Source organism: Xyrauchen texanus, chromosome 11, assembly GCF_025860055.1.
Source record: "Xyrauchen texanus isolate HMW12.3.18 chromosome 11, RBS_HiC_50CHRs, whole genome shotgun sequence".
NCBI lineage: Eukaryota > Metazoa > Chordata > Actinopteri > Cypriniformes > Catostomidae > Xyrauchen > Xyrauchen texanus.
In genome coordinates this window covers 7,910,058-7,933,841 of record NC_068286.1, presented here as the reverse complement: position 1 = coordinate 7,933,841, position 23,784 = coordinate 7,910,058, and the positions used below count along the sequence as shown (strand labels likewise).

General features: G+C 38.1%; 1 protein-coding gene across 5 annotated transcripts in view; it reads left to right on the top strand.

Annotated features, from left to right (window-relative positions):
* Positions 1-279: 279 nt before the first annotated feature.
* Positions 280-23,784, top strand: part of LOC127652128 (nephronectin-like) — a 55,318-nt gene continuing 31,813 nt past the window's right edge. For 2 of the 5 annotated variants that reach the window (XM_052138187.1, XM_052138184.1), the window contains exons 1-3: positions 280-566; positions 10,347-10,447; positions 18,040-18,090. In XM_052138187.1, the coding sequence (XP_051994147.1) occupies positions 493-566; positions 10,347-10,447; positions 18,040-18,090 (226 nt within the window). In that variant the 5' untranslated portion in view covers positions 280-492. The remainder of the gene's footprint in view (positions 567-10,346; positions 10,448-18,039; positions 18,091-23,784) is intronic. The other 3 variants (XM_052138188.1, XM_052138185.1, XM_052138186.1) reach the window with 2 other exon arrangements.

The following is a 23,784-nucleotide window of genomic DNA, read 5'->3' as shown; positions in this document are numbered from 1 at the left end:
TCAGAGTTACTTCAATAAAGGTTATGGTACATTTCCAAAAATAATTAAAATAAAGCATTTCGTTCTTAGTGAATTATTTATATTAACGATGATGCTACTGTTTTAAGCTAATATACTAATAGGTAAGATACAGAATGTTAATTAGTAAGCCTAAATAGGCTAAGTTAATGAAGAATAGACACTTACAGTGCAGTGTGCGCTCCGGTCTCTCCTCATTGGGCGCAGTGCTTGTTCAGAGGGTGTGGAGAGGAGAGAGAGAGAGACAGCAGAGCGCACCGACCGCGCGCTTCAGTCCACGGGACACTCTGCTGGAGGAGCGGAGGGCAGACAGAGGCACAGCGCGTATCTCTTGTTGATGAACATCAGTTACTGCCATCTCCAGGACCCGATTTGACGCCTTGAACAGTATTGGATCTAGCAATCACCATCAATCCCATTCAAACATTGGAGTCCTGTGGCGACGTTTGGATGTACGGCACCATATAGTTAGCGATGGGAATGTGGATAATAAAGTTCATGCTGATTTGGACCTGCTGGTTCGGAGTACGCGCGGACTTCGATGGCAGGTGAGATGTTGGTGTATGTATTGATGTGATGTAAAGGCATTTATTTGAGTCAGTAGATTTTAAATGCATGTTGTAAATCATACTAAAATACCCTCTTTTGCGTGTTTTTTTTAATTTTTTTATTATTAAAATGTAACAGGTATAGGTATAAAAACCTAGACGCCGAGTTTAGTGCTGTTGGTGACCATGTACATTTAGGATGGGCTTTAAATTCGTGTTGCGTTCCTACGTTTTCAATCAGCACAGTGAACTTGTGAACCTGTCTGTCTACAGCTGCTCTTAAAGAAAAATGCAGTATACAAACTCAGATATAAAGCATATGCATTTATTAAAAGTGCATTCAGAACTTCTCAATATGTTTAGAATCTAGTCTATATAAAATGTTTTCACTGTTGCAGTTTGGAAAAATATGTTCAAAATAATTTTCTTTCCTTGTTGGAAATGAGAGCACGCGTTCCCGGTGTTTTCGTGTCCCGACATGCAATGTGAAATATGTGGTGAGCAGAAACGTGCCAAAGATTCAAATCTGCTTAGCTTCATTGAGATAAAAATTGGATCAAATATCCATGCTTGAAATTAAGTATGTGCTTTGGTAGAAGTGCATCAGTGCACCTTAGGGCCATTAGAGGGGTTTATTCTGCAGTCCTCATACTTCTTTCAAGTGCTCAGTCATGTCATGCCAGTTTATTATTTTACATCGCTTTATTTATTATGGTGCAATTAGTAAGTATAGTGAAATGCGTAACTGACTAAGAATGCATGACAGATTTTAATTTTGCGTAGCTTTATTATGGCACATCAATTATTAAGTATGCATCACTAAATCACATGCTTTACAAAGTATGTAATAAAATTGCATAATTTATATATATTGCCTAATTACTCAAGTACGAATTGCTAATTTGATTTGTGCATCATTTTAAAATGTACACACATTTTTTGAGTGTTTTTCTTATGGTGCATCATTTATTAGTATTAGTATTAAGTACGCATAGTTGAATCACATCACTGGTTAAGTATGCATTGTTTAAGCATGACTATTATGTACGGAACACATCTTTTATCTACATAATTTATTAAGTATGTAACACTAAAATACGTCATTTATTATGCATTGCTTAATTGCGTCATGTATTAAGAATGCATCACTTAAACGCAGTTGTGGAAATAATACTGATATTGTTTACTTAAGTAAAAGTACTGCTTCTGAATAAATAATTCACTTGAGGACAAGTAGAAGTACTGATAAATATTATGACTTAAGTAAGTGTAAACAAGTAGTGTGCTGAAAAACTACTTAAGTAATTACGTTACAAGTTACTTTATGAAACGTATAATATTTATATTATATACTATAACGTTAGCAGGAGGAGGCAGACGAGGAGTGCGGATCTAAGTGCGGGTTTTATTGATCAAGGTGAAAACAAGACAGACAGGAACAAAGGAAACGTCCACGATGGGAAAAATGAAACAAAAACATGAAAACATCAAAGGGTACATGAACAGGGTAAACTAGGCAAGACATCCACAAACAACTATCGACAATGACTGGGGAACAAACAGGGTTTAAATACACAGGGAGAGTGATGATCAAACGACAAACAGGTGAGAACAATGATTGAGTGCTGGCAGTGATGAGGACCGGGAATTGTGGGAAATGTAGTTCAAAACAGGTGACAGGTGAAACATGTGGCAGACAACCAGGAATCGTAACATATACACTTCCATTTTTAGAACACAGACATTTTTATTCTTGAAAGAAGCTGATGCTTCCTTTCACCAAGGATGCATTAAACTGATCAAAAATACTGCCAAAACCATTAATTGATCATTATTATTACGGTTTGAAATAATTGTTTTAAGTGGTATTTATTTCATTTTTTTTACCCGTGAAGGCAAACATATGCTGTGTCATCTATTCCTTACAAAAGCATTCTGAAGTGCTAACTTGGTACTCAAGAAAATGTTCTTATTATTTGAACAATTGAAAATGGTTGAAAAACATGCGGAAATCACAATAGAGTGAGTTTATCTCCATTTGCTGAGGTATTGAGTTCTTACAGGTTGCTCTACACTTGCAAGTCAGATTTACATTTTTTAAAATAAGGAAAAAGAAACACATTTCTCCTGAAATACTGTTTTCTCCTAAAGTCTATTGTGAGAGATTAAGGCTATTCCATGCATTACTGTTTTGAAAAAAGAATCTCTGACCAGGATAGAGAGGGAAGTGGACGGCCCAGATGCACAACAAAAAGACAAGTAAATCACAGTCTCTATTTTGAGAAACCGTCTCCTCACAGGTCCTGAACACCAGCAGCTTCTAAATGCCAAAGACCTGCATTGCTGCACGAGGATTCTTGGACAAACAGAACATTTTAAGAATACAACATTTATTTAATCAGAAATAGACATTCTAAATGTCTCTAAACTGCATAATGTGCATTGTGTTGGGCTGGTCAAGATGCCCAAACAAACAGAGCGATATTTTGATTGTGCCACAGAATTTACACTTTTCGATTGAATCATCCAATAAATGGCTTACTTAGAGTTGTGCATATTAAGCTAGAATTGGAGAAGCATTTTAACATTGAAATAAAAATCTTTTTTTTAGTATGCATCGATTAATTGCATCATGTATTTAGTAGTATGCAATGCTTAATTACATTACATTTATGTGACGTTTAATTATGTTATATGTCAAGTATGCATTGTAGTTCTCTGTTACACCAAGTTTCAACAATAGGTTCTGCTGAGACACTGGCCACCCAAGTGTGACTCTCTGTTTGAATACAACTCCTGTGGTTTTTTTCATGGCATATTTTATCTTCTACACTGTTGGGAATCATTTTGTCCTTTGGCAAGATCAGAAAAAACTGTTCTTCCAAATGAACTGGAAATGTATTCACTGACATAAGTATTTTATGTGTTAAAACTCAGCATGGCTATGTTGTTTCTTAATGTTTGCCTTATTTATCACTGCCAGTTGCCTAGAGGGAGAGCAACACTTTGTGGTTTCACTAACGCATCCATAAGCAGTGAGAGGCACATTAATAACAGGCTTTTGGTAAAACATTTCCAGCGCTATTTCAGAGAAGTAATGAATAACCAATGCAAACGTGTTTGACATCTGTATTTGTCTAAATTTCCTAACCATGGCTAGTTAAGGTAATGCAATTTGTGGCTCTTTATACATTCCAACATCTCTGCGTCCTCCCATACATCATAAGTTTAATGTTTGTGTAAGTCCAAGACTCAATATTGATGCTGTTCCGCTGGGCATGGCTTGTGCTGGCATTTCTGGAGCTGCCCAATGTAATGAACGTGTACGTTAACCTGCTGGCGTATGTTATTAATTTCAGTCGTGATGGAGGGAGCATGTCACCAAGGCCATTATTTGCCAATTTACCCTGCTTATAAACCTGCTTCACTGCCCCCATCTAAATTCATACAGAGAATATAGCGCAAGAGCGCAATGCGAGAGGTCCATTCATTATCTTCAGGCCCTTAGCAGGGGCCGTTAAGCTACTGTCTAATGGCTTGTGTCATACCTGAGGGATGACTCCCTGTTAAAATGCAAACTTGTCATTTGGTGACATGATAACAAGTGCAATAAATTATAGAGATAGTTGTTACAGTGTCCATCTTTTTAAACTCTTGGGATGTAGAAGTGAGATTATATCACAAGATGGTCTAATATATTCTGTCAAAGGTGCTTTACCTCTGCTTTTAGGTTTTAGGGTGCAATACTACATCATGCCATGAAAGAAAATCAACTAGGTGGCAGAGGAATACGAAGGGCTGTAATTATACTCCCCTTTACCCGAGCTCCAATGGATGTCATAATTCATATACATTTGCAAACTCACTCTACAACCACTTGAATAGCGGCAGACCACTGTAGACCAATAGAAGCATGAATTGCATGAATCTTTCATGACTTTTCTTGTCTCAAATGTACCTGGGCACAAAAATAATAGCTACTTCTAATTTTGTGGCCCAGCTACCTCATTTGAGCAGCGGGAATTGCATTATGGAGGTATTTGTCATTTGTGTACTACACTAATCCCAGACCTAGTTGGAAATTGAAACTGGGTAATAGCTGGATCTTTAACAAGGTGAGGAAAGACCATCTTTGAGGTGGACATGGGATTTGTTGTGACAGTCTTGTTACCTCCACTAAGCAGTTTCTCACCGGGCGATGCTCTCTCTCTCAGTTTGGTGTCTTCTTGGATCGAGCCCAGAGTTTGCAGATTGCTTGCCTCAGCTCTTGTCTCTCCTGTAGGACAAATGCTGACTTCCTCTGCTAATCACACTTTTACAATGTTCCTGTGATGAGAGTCTGCCTTTCCATCTACAGTATGTCTCCTTCGTTGCTTTCTGTCTTTGACCAAATTGACCAAAACTAAATCTGACCAAAAAGAGAGACATCTTTTAAGTATTTAGGAATATTTTGATATTTAAAACATAATATTTCACATTCTTTCTTTCTTTCTTGTCAGACTCACTAATGTATTTCATTAATGATTTTATTATAGTTATTATTCTGTCATCTGTCTTATTAGTTGTGCTTCCTAAATCAAGCATCACTATTACTTTTTCTCATACTTTGGGGTAGAACAGTTTTTATTGATAATATAAATATATAATAAGATTTATGTAACAAGATATATAGTAGAGGACATTTATGGGAAATGGCATGGAATTGCCATGCTATGACATAATTATTTATTTATGTTTAGCTGGATAGATTTTCCAAAATTATTCCCTATAATGCACTCTTTTTGTTTTTGTTGTGTTGACACCTAGTTGCATAGATGCAGCATCATGCAAGGACCAACGTTTTCAATTACTGCTGCCATTAGGGTTGCCCAATGTCCCATATTAGCAGTGTCATGTATTTTGGCCTATTGCTCCATATTTTAGTGGATGCGCATTGTTCCACATTGAACGCACTGTGCCCCGTATTGAAGTGGTAAAGTGCTGAAGAGTGACCCCTACACCCACACCAAATGGATGGCGAATAGCTGGAGGTGGAACCTGTCCTGTATTGAAGCTTTCAAATAACCGTCTGATCACGGTTATTTGATCTAACCGAGGTTATTTGAGACAACCGTGATTATTGAGCACTGAAATTCCAATCCCATTTTAATGCCCAAATAAGGGAATTTTAAGCAAATATACTGTATATATGCCATGAACGGTGTGTTTGTGTTTCATTTAGTTGAACTCCGAGTCCGAGCGTCGCTGAGCCGCACAACGGAGGTCAACTAGCTCCTGTCCTGAAGAGCGCGTGAAGCACTCTGATGCGCGCGCTGTCAGCAGAGGCTCACACCAAACTCCAGAGAATATGAACAAACAAGTTTAAACTTATAGGGAATGCAGAATGCTCCAGTTTCACTTTAAATGATGGTGTAATGGCAAATGTTCCTGGTCATACACACTGTGTTAACGCAGTGACAAAGAGGAGGAGACGCACGCTGACTATTCGTGGAGGGATACATTCCTATTTTATTATTTGATTTATATATTTACGTTTAATATGTAAAAATTACTTCTTAAGGTGTATGAAGTACACATGTAGAAAAAAAAGCACACCTTAAAAAATATGACAATTAGTTGTGAAAGCCCTTAACGAGACAATTAGTTGTCACATCCCTAAAACAATTATTTGTTTGACAATTAATCGTCACAAATGTCATAATCGTGACAAACCTTTGGTCTAGCCTCCCATATTCACATGACGAAAAGTTCCTAACACTAATTGCCATTGTACAAATGCACTGTTTGCAGTCAGCCATGACTAATATATTACTGCATGTTAAAGCATCCAAATAAGAGATTATTGATAAAAAGCTATTCATATTAATATAGTAGTTGGCTATGAATGCATGGCACCCACCACAACCATTGATTCACTGCTGTAAATGTGATTCAATGTGTCTCAGGTGATATACAGAGGAGTGAGAGTCAGGAGCTACACACAACCATGTTAGCATGCACACTGTGTCTCTTGAGTTGTTGTGAATTTGCCTCTCACTCATAGCTCTGCCAAGCAGCACAGTGCAGCCACTAACATTTTCCCTCAGCTTGTCATTCTCACTTACTGCTTAGCATCATGGTTTCTTACCAGTGACTGGCAGTGTTAGTGACCACATTAGCATTTTCACTGCCTAGCTATCAAATCTAACTGGAGGGGATGTTGCACTGTGTGGCTCAAATTTGCAATTCTTTCACGCTTACATGTAGAACACATCCATACACACGCTCTGTCCCAAAACCTAATGAACTGCCTAGCTGTCTACTTCCTACATAGGCAACTTTCTTCTAATGCAACATTCTTGTTGATATGGATCCTCAAAGATGAATGATCTGGAATGCTCTACATAGGCAGCAACTCTATGTATCCCGTGAAGTGCACAGGAGACTTGACTCCTGATTTTTTAGAGTTAGAGTTAGCATGTTGCTAAGCTAACAACACAATACTCAAATAAGCATGTAAATGCATGACATATACACACACACTTGGAAAAAAAAGTTAATTTTAATTCATTTAACTTTTTAATTTACACTTTTTTTTTTAGATTTTAATTAATTATTAGTGCATTTATAATAAGCATTGTTCTCTAGATTTGTCCACCATATTTAACTTTTCACTGAGTTGCTTCCCTAGAATTTGGCCAAAATAAGTTTTCTTTGAAAACTGCATAATTATGGCACTTACCTTTGGAAATCTTTGCATTGGGAGCACACCAATGATGCCTTAAAATTCTGCCTATGTAGGCAGCTCATTAGGTTTTGGAACAGAGTCACAAGATTTCTTCCTCAGCCACACATAAAACTGTATCTTTCTTTCTTTTGTTCTCATGATCTTCCTTTGACTTACTATTTCTTCTTATTTTCTCCTTTCTGTGGTAACAGAGCCAGGTGAATTAAGAAGTTTAATTTTAGCTTTGCTTTGGCAAAATGTGCTGTTTACCCTTTATCTTTTACCCATGATTCATTTACCTTACGTCATGTGACCAGAGTTCATTCCATTTGCTCATTTTCTCAGACCTTAAATGGTTTTATCCTTTTACTTCTTCACAAAAAAACTTTTGGAGTGCTGCTTGAGAAAAAAGAAATCAGTAATCCCTCTTAATGCTGCCCAGATATTCTCCCATTTAACTGCTCCTCTAGCTGTACCTTTCCCATTTTGTGGAAGATCGGTTTTAAACAGCTTTGGCATGATGCTTTCCAAAAATCTGTTCTATTCACCCTCACTGTGGGATCATGTAGCATATCTTGCTGAAAAAATCACATTATATTCAATAGTTCCTGCTAACCTATGGCTAGACACCGTTTGTTATCTCTGCTCTGTGCACCCAGTATCAACATATGAGAACAGCTGCCCCTGGTATGGCACAGCAGGGCGATAACTCAAGGTGGTCTTACCTGTAGTCACTGAGTACAGCGGAAGATGTGTGATTGAAGATAAAACACCACTAGATAACTGATGATAAGATAACCCAACAAGAGTAAAAACAGGAACAATAGTAGATTCCTCATGACTTGCACATATGCAAGAATCTTTAGGTTTTTAGTAGGATGAATGGATAAACAGTACATCTATTTGCACCCCACTAGTCTGGTAAAGTCAGGCAACGCTAAAACAAAATGCAAATGGGATGTCAAAGATGTGGCCTGGAGGGTAGTGCACATACTTTGATATTTTGTGCAGGAGTCTGAATCCAGCTTGTGACATTTTCAATCCGTAATATAATATTTTCTAATACTTTATTTTACGAAACAAGATGCATGCAAATTGAACTATGCGGATGGATGGATGGATGGATGGATGGATGGATGGATGGATGGATGGATAACACGTCAGATCCTCTAAAGTCCACATCAGACCCAATTAGACATTATCAGGCCACCTAGAGACTGCATCCGACCCCCTAGAGACCACATCAGATCCCCTAATGTCCATATCAAACCCCAATACACCTCATCAGACCTCCTTGAGATATCATAAAAGCCATTAGTCCTCATCAGACTCAATATAAACCACATAAGACCCCATTAGACCTAATCAGACCCAATAAAATTATGTAGAGACCATATCAGACCCCATTAGACTCCATAAACACAAACTCCACAAAGAGACCAAGTAAGATCCTGCAAAGATCAGATCAGACCCCAAAAGACCTCACCAGACTCCCTAGAAACCACTTAGGACCTAATTAGACCCCATCAGACCCTATCTAACCCTCTAGAGACCAGATCAGACCACATTTGACCTCATCAGAATTCCTTGAGACAACATTAGACCTTATCAGACCCATCAAACCCCAAAAAGACCACATTAGATCTCATTAAGACAATATCAGACCCCAATATACCCCCATCAAACCCCCTAGAGACCACATTAGACATATAGACTCCATCAAACCCCAAAGAGAACACATCAAATCTCATAAGGACCACAACAGATCCCAAATAGACCTCATCATACCACCTAGAGACCACATCAGTTCACCTAAACATCATATTGGTCCCCAATAGACCTTGTATGATAACCAAGAGGTTGAATCAGACCCCATTTGACCTCATCAGACTCACTAGAAACCATACACAGGGTTGGGGAGTAACAGAATACATGTAACGGGAGTTCGTATTTAAAATACAAAATATAAGTAATTGTATTCCACTACAGTTACAATTGAATATAGTTACATTCCAAAAAAATACTTTGCATTTTATTGTCATTTGTTTCATTTAATATTTAGTCCTTTCAGCAGATTTATACATATAAATGATGTGATCCAAAGTGCATTTGAACAGCAGTGAAACACTTTCTTCTGATGTGTTACATTCATACAAGCAGACTAATAGCAGAATAAGACTAATAACAGAATAAATAGAAATAAACCTTGTGTAAATTGTCAGCTTTACGCTAAGCTAAAGTACTATTTCTATCCATTTTACATGCACTTTACCAGACACAATCATATTTTTTATCAAGAAAATTCACATTGTATTATAATTTTTTATTAAATAAGACCTTTGATATTAGGGCAAACATTGTATTCTTGATAATAATGTTTACATTTTATTGTTTTCTTGTAAAATATCTAAAAATCCTTAAAACAGATCAGTTTGATTTATCTTGTTTTAGAAACAACAGTGCATAATATATTTAGGTTTTTCAGAGAATGTATTTTTATCGTGTGTACTTTGTCTTACTGTTCTGGCAGAGTTTTATTGTCAAAACAAGTGAAGAATTCTACCAGTGTTGAAGAATTAATCCAAAGTATTTAGAATACGTTACTGAATAGTAATTCAGTAATAGTAGAAAAGTAATCTAATGGAATATGTTACAATTTACATTTTACAGCATGTGTTCTGTAATCTGTAGTGGAATACATACAAAAGTAACCCTCCCAACACTGACCACACAAGACCCAGTTAGATCACATTAGACCCCATCAAAATTACTAGAGACCACAGATCCCGTAAAGACCACATCAGACTGCCTAGAGACTGCATCAGACCACATCAAACACCCTAGAGACATATAGATAGATAGATGTATATATTTTTATTAATAAATCATTTAATTAGATGTAAGTGCTGCTGTGTGTACATCCTGTGGAAAATGTTTGCAACAGTAACATTATGAGCAGGCCAAATGTCACTGTTGGTAAGTAATTATTTGCCAAATTATGTACAATGTTATTCCCACTTAACCGTCTGCAATGCAGTGATTGGCCAAAAACTGATCAAACTGTCTCCTGACAGGTGGCCCAGACAGATGGCCTCATCCAATGGGTTGTGCCGATACGGTGGCCACATTGACTGCTGCTGGGGTTGGACGCGTGTCTCCTGGGCCCAGTGCCAGCGTGAGTAACTGATGATGGAGGGGGTGAACAGGGCTCTGTTGGGCCAGCTTAGGGGGCTTCAACACTACCTAGATGCTGTATCTTTCTAGAACCAACAATTAACAACAGCGCAGCAAGTCACTTGTTCATTGGTGTAAATACCTAATTTGTGGTCTACATAAGTAGCCTAACAAAATTGTATAGGTAGGAATAGTTTACCCAAAAATGTATGGTCTTTACCAATCAAACCAAATCTAACTTTATTTACTCTATGGAACACAAGAGAAAAAAATTTAAAATCATACTGCTCTTATTTTTTCCATACAACGTAAGTGAATGATGACTAAGGCTTCAAGCCCTTCCCTAACATTCTAACTAACATCTACTTTTGTGTTACACAAATAAAGAAACATTTTGGCAAATAATAAGGATTTGTAAATTGTTACAGAATGTTCATTTATGTGTAAACTATCCCTTTAATTTGGACAATACTCAATCCAAAGTGTGGCAAAACGTTATACACACCGAAATATTAGCATGGTTAGCATTGTAAGCATGGTTTGTTTACATCACACAATGAATTGGTGACTTGCAATGCCCTTGTGGAAGTGGTAACAAGCAGCAAGTTCTGATCATTGGCTGAAATTAAGCAAGACTTTGTCCTGGAAAATATTGCTTCTGCATTTCATGTTAGCTAAAAATTTAATAGCATAGCTGGAAGAAAATACCTCTACAAAATCCACTTTGCCTTCGGCATATTCTACATGACAACCACAATTATGTGCTTCAGTCATTTGGAATAATTTGTTGTTCTGGGTAAGGCAAGTATCACTATTATTATAATTCCTAATACATAGGGTTAGGTATTTGAACAAACCATGAAAACGTTGTAATATCTGTGATTGCATTACCTTATGACCCTATGTTGACGTGAGTATGGACTGTTTCAGACCTTTAATGTAAGGTTCCTAAAATGAAATGAGCATTAATCTCACTGTAGAAGTGATGACACCTCTCACATTGTACACCACATTAATCACATAATGATTTTCAAGCATGGATTAGCCTAGCTCATTTTATTACGTTATCGTAGAATCAGAGGATGTGCCTTCACTGCTCTTATCAATAGACGATAATGCTTAATTTATCAGCTTCCATACTCTATGTCTGCTACAAATCAAAAAGTACTCTACGCTGTACACTTTTGCACAAGTGTTGGACCGTATCAAAATGGATTCATACTCTGTGATGCATGGCAATATTAGCAGGACAATGTATCGGGCAGCCTGACAAATTCTAGATTCTCTGCATGGCTTTTACACATGATATCCCAGCTGTTGGCTTTGTTGCAGAATTCCAGTTTATCTGGGGGTCACATGCTCACAGGCTCCAAAAGGCATTAGGCTTCAATGCTAATGCTTTTCTGCTAGTAAATATCTGTCATTTCCTTTTTGTCATAGAGTATTTTATCATATGTGAAGCAGTTTGCGATGTTTTCTGTGTGGATTGTTCTGTATGTGTGTAAATGTCTCTCACACTTAACGTGGAACAGTGTTTGAGTAGCTAGCTAACTAAAAGTAACTACATTTTCAGTAGCGTGACAGAAGTTTTTAAAATGAGTAGCTTTTCGAGAAACAAGCTACTTTTTTCAATAAGTTGCAACATATTCTGACAAAAAAAAAAAAAAATCACTTTGTAGCATAACTAACTACTTTTTCAATGGGGTATCTTGACTGTAATTTAACTACTTTAAATTCCATGTAGCTTGTAGCTTGACAAGTTGCAGATTCAAAGTAGCTTCCTCCACACTGTGGAAGAGCTACACCTTTGGCTGTGAAAATTTCCTTAGCCCAGCATGATAATGACAAAGACCTGAATTATTTCTTTAGCCTGAGTGCTGTTGCTACAAACAGCTGAAATCGGTAATTGGAAGTAAATAAATATGCACAGTGGGTGCTGAACCGATCGATTCTATATCTGTTCTCAATCACAGACAGACAGCAGTACTGCTAGCAGTGAATAGAAAGACATTAAGGAATCCATCATTACTGATTACAGGATCACTGCATCTCACATCTTTGACGAAATTGCTGCTGTTTGTTTTGGACAGTCGTGATCATATAGGGTGAGGATGCACATTGAGAAAGTAAAGGCCTTAATGAATGAACACAGAGTCCTCCGGGAAATTGAAGTGTGCGATTCTTAAATGCCTTTCAAATATGCCTTCATTCAAGTCAAGGGCTTTGCAGGGTACTGGCTCTGTTCACTGGATGTGGATATTTTCAAAATCGACGAGTCGGAGGGTGGTCTAAACCAGGGTATGTGAGTTGATTGGAGCAACAGCAGTTTACCCTCTCCGCTCAAAGCATTATGTAACAACTCCGCTCTGGGTTTTACATTTCACCCTTCTTACTCACAGGTCAAGCTGGTATGTGATAGCTGTGCATTATGTGTAAACCTCACTCCCCTGGCCTCAAGAGGCACACTAGCACTGACGCTAGAGGCTGTAGCCTTTAGCCCCCTTGTTAGCATGCCTGCCTCCCATGCTGGCCAACACCAGTTAGAATCCCACTCTGAGCGGGTCAAGCAGGTCCGGTTACAGTGGTGCCATGACCTCAATGTGAGTGAGGTTTAGGGGGGATGAGTGTTACGGAAGCCATCTGGTACGTGATAGCTGTGCGGTATGTGTAAACCTCACTCTCCAGGCCTCATGAGCTGCACTAGTGACTGATGCTAGATGCTGTAGCCTTTAGCCTCCTCATTAGCGCGCCCACCTCCTATGCTGGAGAAGCTGGTTCAAATCCTTTTTGAAGTGGGTCAGGCAGGACTGTTACAGTGGTGCCATGACCCAGATGGGAGTGAGGTTTAGGGGGGTGAGTGTAACGGGAGCCAGCTGGTATGTGATAGCTCTGCAGTATGTGTAAACCTCACTCCCCTGGTCTCAAGAGGCGCATTAGCGACTGACGCTAGAGGCTGTAGCCTTTAGCCTCCTCATTAGCGCGCCCACCTCCTATGCTGGAGAAGCTGGTTCAAAACCTTTTTGGAGTGGGTCATGCAGGACTGTTACAGTGGTGCCATGACCCAGATGGGAGTGAGGTTTAGGGGGGTGAGTGTAACGGGAGCCAGCTGGTATGTGATAGCTCTGCAGTATGTGTAAACCTCACTCCCCTGGTCTCAAGAGGCGCATTAGCGACTGACGCTAGAGGCTGTAGCCTTTAGCCTCCTCATTAGCGTGCCCACCTCCTATGCTGGAGAAGCTGGTTCAAAACCTTTTTGGAGTGGGTCATGCAGGACTGTTACAGTGGTGCCATGACCCAGATGGGAGTGAGGTTTAGGGGGGTGAGTGTAACGGGAGCCAGCTGGTATGTGATAGCTCTGCAGTATGTGTAAACCTCACTCCCCTGGCATCAAGAGGCGCATTAGCAACTGACGCTAGAGGCTGTAGCCTTTAGCCACCTCGTTAGCAAGGTTATTATAGTTTTTGGTTTTTAATTTATTATGTTGATATTTTTCTTTCTTATTCAATTTCAAATTATTATTTATTTTAGTTCTAATTATTTTAACCAACTGTGTTTGTTAGTTTTAGTTTAGTTTTAGTTTTTATTTTAATCTATCAATAGATTTTTTATGTTTATTTCTATTTTAGTTAACACAGATGGTTAAATGTCTTGGCAGGGGACAACTTTGTGTAATGTTCTTTAAAGGAAACTATTCCCTCTCCAGTCCAGATTACACATAGATCTGCATAGCTTATAGCTAGGGTGACATACATCATCAAAAACAACCAAGAAGGACTTACAAATGTAGAGATACTGTACACACACACAAGCACTTTATTAGGTACACCTACTTAAGTATTCATGCGATTATCTAATCAGCCAATTGTGTGTCAGCGGTGCAGTAAAATCATGTAGACATGAGTCAGGACCTTCAGTTAATGTTCACATCAACCATAAGAATGGGAAAAAACGTGATCTCAGTGATTTCCACCGTGGCGTGATCTCCTGAGATATCAGCAGACAGTTCTGCGGAATGCACAACATGTAAATTCTTGAGGCAAATGAGCTGCAACAGCAGAAGACCATGTCAGGTTCCACTTCGGTCAGCCAAGAACAGAAAGCTAAGGCTCAGCTGACAAAAATGGAACCCAATGTGATCTTCTGCTGTTGTAGCTCATCTGCCTCAAGATTCGATGTGTTGTGCATTCGGAGATACAATTCTGCTTTCTACAATTGTACATTAACAATTAGTCGCTTAGTAGCAGATGCTTTTATCCAAAGTGACTTACAAATGAGACACATAGAAAGCAATTTGTCATACAAAGTTTAGCAACATCTGCAGTATAGGACTACCAAGTTCTCACAGTTGTTGGAGTAGTTAAGATGCTAGCACAGAAGAAAGAGACAGACTAGGATTTTGTTGTTGTTGTTGTTGTTGTTGGTACATTAATTGTACAGAGTGGTTATCTGAGTTACCATGGCCTTTCTGTCAGCTCAAACCAGTCCGGCCATTCTCCGTTGACATCTCTCATCAACAAGGTGTTTCTGTCCGCAGAACTGTCGCTGACTGGACATTTTTTGTTTTTGACTTTTCAGTACACTCATGAGACTGTTGTGCATGAAAGTGCCAGGAGATCAGCAGCTACAGAAATACTCAAATCAGCCCATCTGGCACCAACAATCATGCCACGGTCAAAATCACTGATTTCGCCCCCATTCCAATGTTTGATGTGAACATTAAATGAAGGTCCTGACCCATATCTGCATGATTTTATGCATTGTACAGCTGCCACATGATTGGCTGATTAGATAATCATATGAATAAGTAGGTGTACATGTGTTCCAAATAAAGTGGTTGATGAGTGTATGTATCCCTTTATTTTCTGAACAGCAATGGATGATGTGATTAAAACCAACTAATCCATTTATCTTGAAATATTGAGCACCTAAACAAATGTGGGCACATGCACATAAAACTCATGGCCATTAGATAGCATATTTGCAACAGATGGAGACGTTAAAAGAAGCAAAAACTATTTCGTAACATGCAAAAGTCAAAGTACAGTATTAAAAATGAAAATGTAAAATAATTTATGATCATTTCTATTTCGTTTTAGTTAGTTTTTAAGCAATGCATGATAAATTCAGTTTAGTTTTAGTTTTTTGGAAGAAAAAAAAATTATTTCGTTTTTCTAGGTTATTTTTAGGAATTTCTGTTCAGTTTCAGTTAACGATAATAACCTTGCTCATTAGCGCTCCCTCCTCCCATGCCGGCTGACACCGGTTCTAATTCTGCATTTGGACAGGGTCAAGCAGTACCGTTTACACAGACAAAATGGAACAAAACAAATTTTTAGAAGCTGAACTATTTTTAACTTGACACAGCAACTTAAAAATGTAACATTCATGTCACAAGGCAGTCAAAGGAAAAGCAAGTCATGATGCAACGGCCAAAGACATCTGACTGAATGCAATCATGCAAAGCCCTTCAACTGGGTATCTGACAAATATTCAACAATTAAATAGACTTAATATCTATTATTTTTTATTGTGCAAAACTATAATAGTCTACACACAAAAATAAGACCTTTAGATAATGTTCACTAACGAGGAGATATCTCACTGAAGGTGATTTGAAGTCTAACTGTAATTGACTAAAGTTATTATCAAAAGTGGTGAATTTGTATAAACGTATTCTTGGTAACCACAATGCTTTACAAGGGGATACATTTAAAAAGACAACTTCTCTGACAGGGTATTAGCTTGCTGACAGTACAAGGAGACGGTTCACAAGTAGACTCAAAGCACAGTATGCTCTCAGCACTCTAAAACCATCTCTGTGAAGTTGGGTCTGTTATAGTTGAATTAAAAAGCTAAAAAATAGTTTAAAAACTTAACTAGTCCAATGACCAACTAGTCTACTATCCTGCCTATCTGTTGTTCACTCACCAATAGCAGGAAGATAAAGCAGCAATATTTGACTCTCTGAAAACCTCTCCTCACATTCATGAACTGAATCCTTAATTAAGATTAGACCTCAAACATCTGAAATTGGATTCGCCACTCATAGCACCCTAATCAACTCAAGTTAACAAGATCTGAAGCTCAGAATGAATTTTTATGAAGTTCCTTCAAGAAAAAGATAATGACCTAGAACAGTGGTTCTCAACGGGGGTGGTACCACCAGTGGGCGTTCAAAGGATGCCAAGGGGTGCTGAGAGTAAATTAGTAGAAAGGAGGGCGTTAGGTTGCAAATGGGGGACATTTATCAGTCACGTTAATCAAATCTATTGTCAAGTTTCTTTTTGCATTAAAATTGAACGGGTTGGTATGCATTTGTACCATAGTTTTTCTGATTCTGAAGACTAGCGACACATTTGAAGTATCTGGTTTAGCAGTGTCAAATACACAGGCGAAGCCTCAACCTCTTCAGGCGAAGTCAGCCTTTCATAAATGGAATAATGTGTCCCTCAACAAAGGGGGGGCATTCCACACTCTGTCACCAGGGCACTTGCAAATTCCCGGAAATTTCTGTGGGGAATGGCCCTAGCCCTCACCCTCTGATCTAATAGGTCCAAGACATGCTCAATGGGATTGAGATCCGGGCTCTTTGCTGGCGACAGCAGAATACTGACATAGAGTACAGGCCTCGGTGTAATGCTCATTCCTTCGAAGATAAACGCGAGTCCGACTATCACCCCACAACTCGTCAGTGAAGAGCACTTTTTGACAGTCCTGTCTGGTCCAGTGAAGGTGGGTTTTTGCCCATAGGCGGCGTTGTTGCCGGTGATGTCTGGTAAGGACCTGCCTTACAACAGGCCTACAAGCCCTCAGTCCAGCGTCAGTCTGAGAACTGATGGAGATTGTGCATTCCTGGTGTAACCTGTCCCACAGGTGTGATATTTGGATGTACCGATCCTGTGCAAGTGTTTTTACACTTGGTCTGCCACTGTGAGGATGACCAGCTGTCCTCCAATGTCTCCCTGTAGCACTGTCTTAGGTGTCTCACAGTACAGGCATTGCTATTTATTGCCCTGGCCACATCTGCAGTCCTCATGCCTCCATGCAGCATGCCTAAGGCACATTCACACAGATGAGCAGGGACTCTGGGCATCTTTCTTTTGGTGTTTTTCAGAGTCTGTAGAAAGGTCTCTTTAGTGTCCTAAGTTTTTATAACTGTGACCTTAATTGCCGTCTGTAAGCTGTTAGTGTCTTAACGACCGTTCCACAGGTGAATGTTCATTAATTGGTTATGGTTCATTGAACAAGCATGGAAAACATTGTTTAAACACTTTGCAATAAAGATCTGTAAAGTTATTTGGATTTTTACAAAATGATCTTTAAAATGCAGTGTCCTGAAAAATGAAGGAAATTCGATTACATAATTAATTTACCATAAATGTAAGCTTCATGCAATATAACTCATTACCACGTGACTTGTGAGAGACTAAGCTTTGTGTGTGTGTGTGTGTGTGTGTGTGTGTGTGTGTGTGTGTCTATACATTGTGTGTTGCATTTGGAATGCTTGTCCATCAACAGCATGGCTTCCATGTAATGTTTTTATCTCACTTAGACGAAGCTTTCTCTTTTTTTGTCTGGCCGTTTGTTTTGCAGCCCTCTACGTCTTAACCCACAGAGTAATCGGGATAAGGTGCCAACCCCAAGGTTAGCACCACATCATATCTGTTTTGCAATCATCTTGGCTAAGCATCATTCAGAGCATGCTTCCCGAGTTGCTGTTTATTTATAGTCCACCCATACGCATTTTTCCTTTGAGAATATCCTGTGAACACTTCACACATGCTGCTGCAGATACCATTTAAATCTGGACTCTCTTGGATATTAGGATATTGTTTATTTTCATTATTTGTGTTTGCTGTCCGACATGACACTGAATGATTTTTTTTTTTAGAGGATAGTAGAGAGAGAACAGGAAATGATGTGGGGACAGAGGGAATGGGATAGGGAAAATGTTCAAACTTAATTTTCACTCTTAACTCATGTTGACTATATAAGCACAACAGCTGGAGACATTATAAGGGGGAGGAGAGGGGCCACATGTAAAAAAAAAAAGAAATTAGGGACATTGTAACACTCAATATGGCAGGTGGAGAAAAGGAAATCCTGCCTTCCAACATGGGACGTATTAATTTCAGCTAAAATACTGAAGCAAATTTTCAGAGGCATAGCAATCTTCATTTGAATGATCTCGAGATACATTTTTAAATCCAAAGATTCATATTTTACTCTGTGTGGCAACCCTCTACAATGCAAGTAAATCACACCCATATGCAACCAAATTTCACACTATGCTGAGAGATAATTTCTTTCATATGAAAAATGTATATTATAACCGAAATATACCTTTTATAAATCAGAACTAATCAGAATCGAATTGAGAGCTTGTGAATCAGAATCAAATTGATCAATACCCAGCCCTAAAAGTGAAGCAACCCCGACCCTATGGTCTTATGGTAGTGATGTAGTGGTCTAAGCACATAACTGGTAATCTGGTAATCAGAAGGACCCTGGTTCAAACCCCACAGCCACCACCATTGTGTCCTTGAGCAAGACACTTAACTCCAGGTTGCTCGAGGGGGATTGTCCCTGTAATAAGGGCTCTGTAAGTCGCTTTGGATAAAAGCATCGGCCAAATGCATAAATGTAAATGTAAACCCTAAATTGACCTCTCTCCCAGTCCCTAAAATCTGACTTGGTTGATTGAAATGATGTGCCAGGACCAACAAGGACTGATTCAGTATCATGTTAAAGTTGGCAAAATCAGTCACGCTTTGGTTCTATTTTTAGTTAGACCCATCTGAAACATATGTAGGTAGAATTCACTGATTACATTTTCCGACATATTGCTTTGAAGCCGCCATTTGCTCATGTGTAATAAGAGTGCATGGATTGAAAGGTATGCCATGCCGAGAATGAGAGTCAAGGGGATATGGGAGCACTTGTGTGTTAGAGCGGTGCTGGCCGTTTTGAAGCCAGCGGGACTGTTTGATGTGGTTTGTCAATAAAGTAGGGTACTTCCCTTGGCCCATTTCCCTGTGGTTTGAGTTCCAAGTGTGGACATTTCTTTGAATCGGACTGTAGCGGATAGGTTTCCATTAAAACCCCTTCTTAAGCTCCTCATATGTCAGCACTTAAAAATATACTAACCATTGCCTATGATCACATAGCATCACCACAGAATTAATCCATGATTTCATCACGTTTGATAACAAGCTGGTTGGCTAGAATCGAGATAAGCTAACTGCTAAACTCTCAATGTCAGAGAACTCAGGCGGTTTCTTTTTTAGTCTCCTGCACACCACCGAATTAGGGCCCGTGTTTGCTTTTGTGCTCCAGGGCTTGATCTTACTTTCTAACTCCTATATTACAGTTTTTCTCAGTCGCTTTAGCTCATTTTTTGAAAAAGTCTTTATAGTCTCTAAAATGTAAGTGCAACTGTTTTATGGGACATAAACTCTATTGCATGTATGCAAAATGTAGTAACTCACCCAAAACATTAATTCATGCTTAAAAACCTAGTTATTGTGTCAGTAAATTGGCCAATGCCACCAAAATTTTTGTTCTACTTTTTATTTTGACACTGACTGCTTACTGTCCTATACAAGAATGTCAGTTTTCTCAATCTGAATTCTATTGTGTATCACACTGAGCTTTTTAGATACCGATTTCAACAGTAGGTACAATTTTACTGGGAAAAGTCAATAATGTACAATACTATAGTACACAGAAAAAGGATACGCACATTTGTATATATACAGTAAATTTATTTTTGTTGCAATGTGTTCTGTGTAAACAGAAAATTCACATTTGCATGTCCATTTTTACACATTTCTTACATGTAAAGTCATATTGTACAGAATAGTTCCCATCTACTTGGTTTGTTCTAAAAATGTTTGTTCACATTCAAGAATTGAGCCAAAGCGATTGAGAAAAATTGTAATATAACACAGGTTAAAAACGGGGTGAACATGGCTCATTGATTTGTTCACACATTCTAATAAAGTGGAATGAGATAGGTTGATTCTTATCTTAACATTTTGGAAGAGTTGCCCTATTACTTTTCCACCATTGGGCAGTTTAAACAATGTTCAGAGATTGAAATTAGATATCTGTTTCCCTTTCAACTATTGTATAAGATGTAGTAGAACAATCAGGGTCTAGTCTTGCTTTACCCATCTTTGGCCCAATTAAACTTAAGATGAAAACAACTCAAATGTTAATGTATTTATCTGAATGTGTTGCAGTTGGTCATTTCTCATCACAGTTGATCTGAATTGTTCATTACAGTATGCATTATTTGACTGTATAGACCTTATTCAGAGTATGTGGTATAATATGATATGAATAAAATACATGTTGTGAGTAGGAATGGGAATCACAAGGATTTTAATGATTCTTGTAGTAATTTAGATTTCTACTCTGGTTTCTTAAAGATTCCAAGGACAATTCTTTAAATGTATCTACATATTCCAACAAAACTTTGTTATAAAACTTATTATCTACTATGGAAGCCCTGAACCGCAAGGTGAAAAAAAAACGGTGAGAAAAAATAAATGTGTCTCAGTTCGTTCCTAGTCTAAGTCTTAAAAAAATATGTATATATATTTTTGAGAGAAAAAAAATTATTTTAAGATAATAATTAAAAAAAAGGTTTTTTTTGAAGAGTGAAAAAAATGTTTAAGAGAAAAATGTAAGATTTAGGCTCAGGAACGAACTGAGACACAATTTTTTTTTTTCACCTTTTTTTTTTTTTTTTTTCTCTCCTTGCGGTTCAGGGCTTCCGTAATCTACCATACATGTTGTTTTTGAATGTCCAGTCAGTAATGACACTGAGTAAACAGATAAACTTCTTGGTTCTAAAGTCAGATATGATTGAATCGGATCAAGTTGCATATGAACTTGCTGTTCGTTAATGAGTCAGATGTTAATTCTATAACCACCCTGACTTACTCAGATTGAGCCATTAGACCAAGTAGTTTAAGATTGATGTGTGAGTTGTTTGACTGGGTCTTTAAAACGAACCAACTCAAAAGAGTCATTTGTTCATGAATCCCACTACAGTAGTCATAAATCATTTATTGAAAAGATCCAACTCAAAAGAATGGTTTGTTTGCAAATCCGACATCCAACATCGCCAGCAGGAAACACTTAATTGAACCAAACATCATGAAAATCATTTGGTTCCATTATTAATATTACTTTTGTAACTTTTAATGGAAATTAGTCTCAGCTGACTGCAGGATGGAGTATGAGCCATGCTTGAGTGTTCTGCAGTAAGCCTGGACTAGTCGAGTCCAATCTAGTATCACAGGGAGGGAGTTACAGCAGCTGGCGTTTGGCTCTGAGTGTACATATGAGATTGTGCCACATCAGCCCCAGATTGTATTCAGAATGGAAAATTAGCATACAGTACTTACTGCATAACAGTATGTACTGTATATTGCACACTATTGTTAAAAGTAGGAATTATGCAACAATAAACCTTTCAAATAGTAGCATGCCACAAAGTTATCACCCAACCTCACTGCACGTTTTATTCGATGAGAGACGTCCAGTTGTCATCTCGCAAACAAATGAGGTTCACATGTATTTTTAATCCAGTTTTGTGTAAAAATGTCTTAACTTTTGGCAGTTTAGTAAAATAATGAGTCAAAAAGCAGATGTTAAAAATGACAGTTGATATCACTTGCAGTTTATTCATCACACTGGAGATAAAAGCACATAGCAGTGAGCACATTTACATGTACTGTACATTCTTATACGTACAGTATACTACAATATTGCTTAATACACTTACACCAAATGTGGTCATGTAAACCATGTAAAACATGTAAACATTTTCCTTAATCGTAGTAAGGTCACACACGGTTTAAGCAAAAAAACGATTGCCACATGTAGATTCTTGCCCAGTCCCCCATCTGCATTTAAACATGTGTCTTAAACTAGTTCAGTAATCATGGAACTGACTTAAGGCTGTCCCGTTTGCAAAATTGTTCGCTCCCTAAAAAAAAATCACACAAATAATCTGAAGTCCCTTAAGTCGTTAGAAGACAAGCACAAGTGTACAATTCGGCGAAATCGGAAAACGTAGGTTAAATTTTCTTTAGCTAAAATCGATCTGTGCTTACCGAAATTCAAAACACTGCCTCCAGTGGCCAAAGTGTTAAGTGTTGTTGGCCGTATGGGCACGTGAGAGCTCCATTCTCTGGGTGAAATGTCCATGGAGGGGAGACTACATGCAGACTACTTTCTCTCAAAAATAGTGGGTATTATTCCATTCCAAACATAGGCACTTTCTTTTTTTTATTTGACTAGACCCTGAATTCACCCTAAATCAGCTCTTGGGAACTTCACCCCCAATCTTGGATGTTAAAGGGGTAGTTCACCCAAACATTCTATCAACATTTACTTATCCTCATGCCATCCCAGATTGTGTATGACTTTCTTTCTTCTGCAGAACATAAATTAAGATTTTTAGAAAAATATCTCAGGTCTGCTGGTCCATACAATGCAAGTGAATGGTGACCAGAACTTTGAATCTGCAAAAAGCACATAAAGTCAGTGTAAAAGTAATCCTCAAGACTCTAATGTCCTATTTTACTATCAATCTCCACTTTCACTTTCACTTCCACATTACATTCTTCTTTTCTTTTTTGTCAAGTCAAATTCTTCATGCATATCACCACCTACTGGTTGGAGCTGCTCAAAGATGGATATTAAAACAAAAAAAGGACTTTAATATCAATATGTTTATTACCCACATCTATCATACCGCTACTGAATATAAAGATTTAACCACTGGAAGTTTATGGATTACGTTTATGTTAGCTTCAAGTGATTTTTGGAGATTCAAAGATTTGGTCACCATTCAGGTGTATTGTATAGATCTACAGAGCCAAAATATTCTTCTAAAAAGTTTCATTGGTGTTCTGCAGAAGAAAGAAAGTCATACACATCTGGGATAGCATGAGCATGAGTAAGTGATGAGAGAATTTTCTTTTTTGGGTGAACTATCCCTTTAAAGGTTTCTAACATTACACAGCTCTGGGCTGACTCCCAATCAAAATGTGAGATGTAATGAGTCAAAAAGCAGATGTGAGGTGGACCGTACACTCTCCATGTCCCAAGTTCATTAAAATGGCCATAGCAAACAATGAATTATTGATGTAGCCAGCGTTCCAAAAGAAAGTTTTTGTGGCTCTCTTGCTGCAATATCTTCATAGTCTAATTGAACAGACACTTGTTCTTATTTCCCATACCAAGTAAGGTAGATTTTCTTATGGGGAAACTAAAGGTTCTTTCATGTTACATGTTTCTATGTCTAATGCATAGACTCTG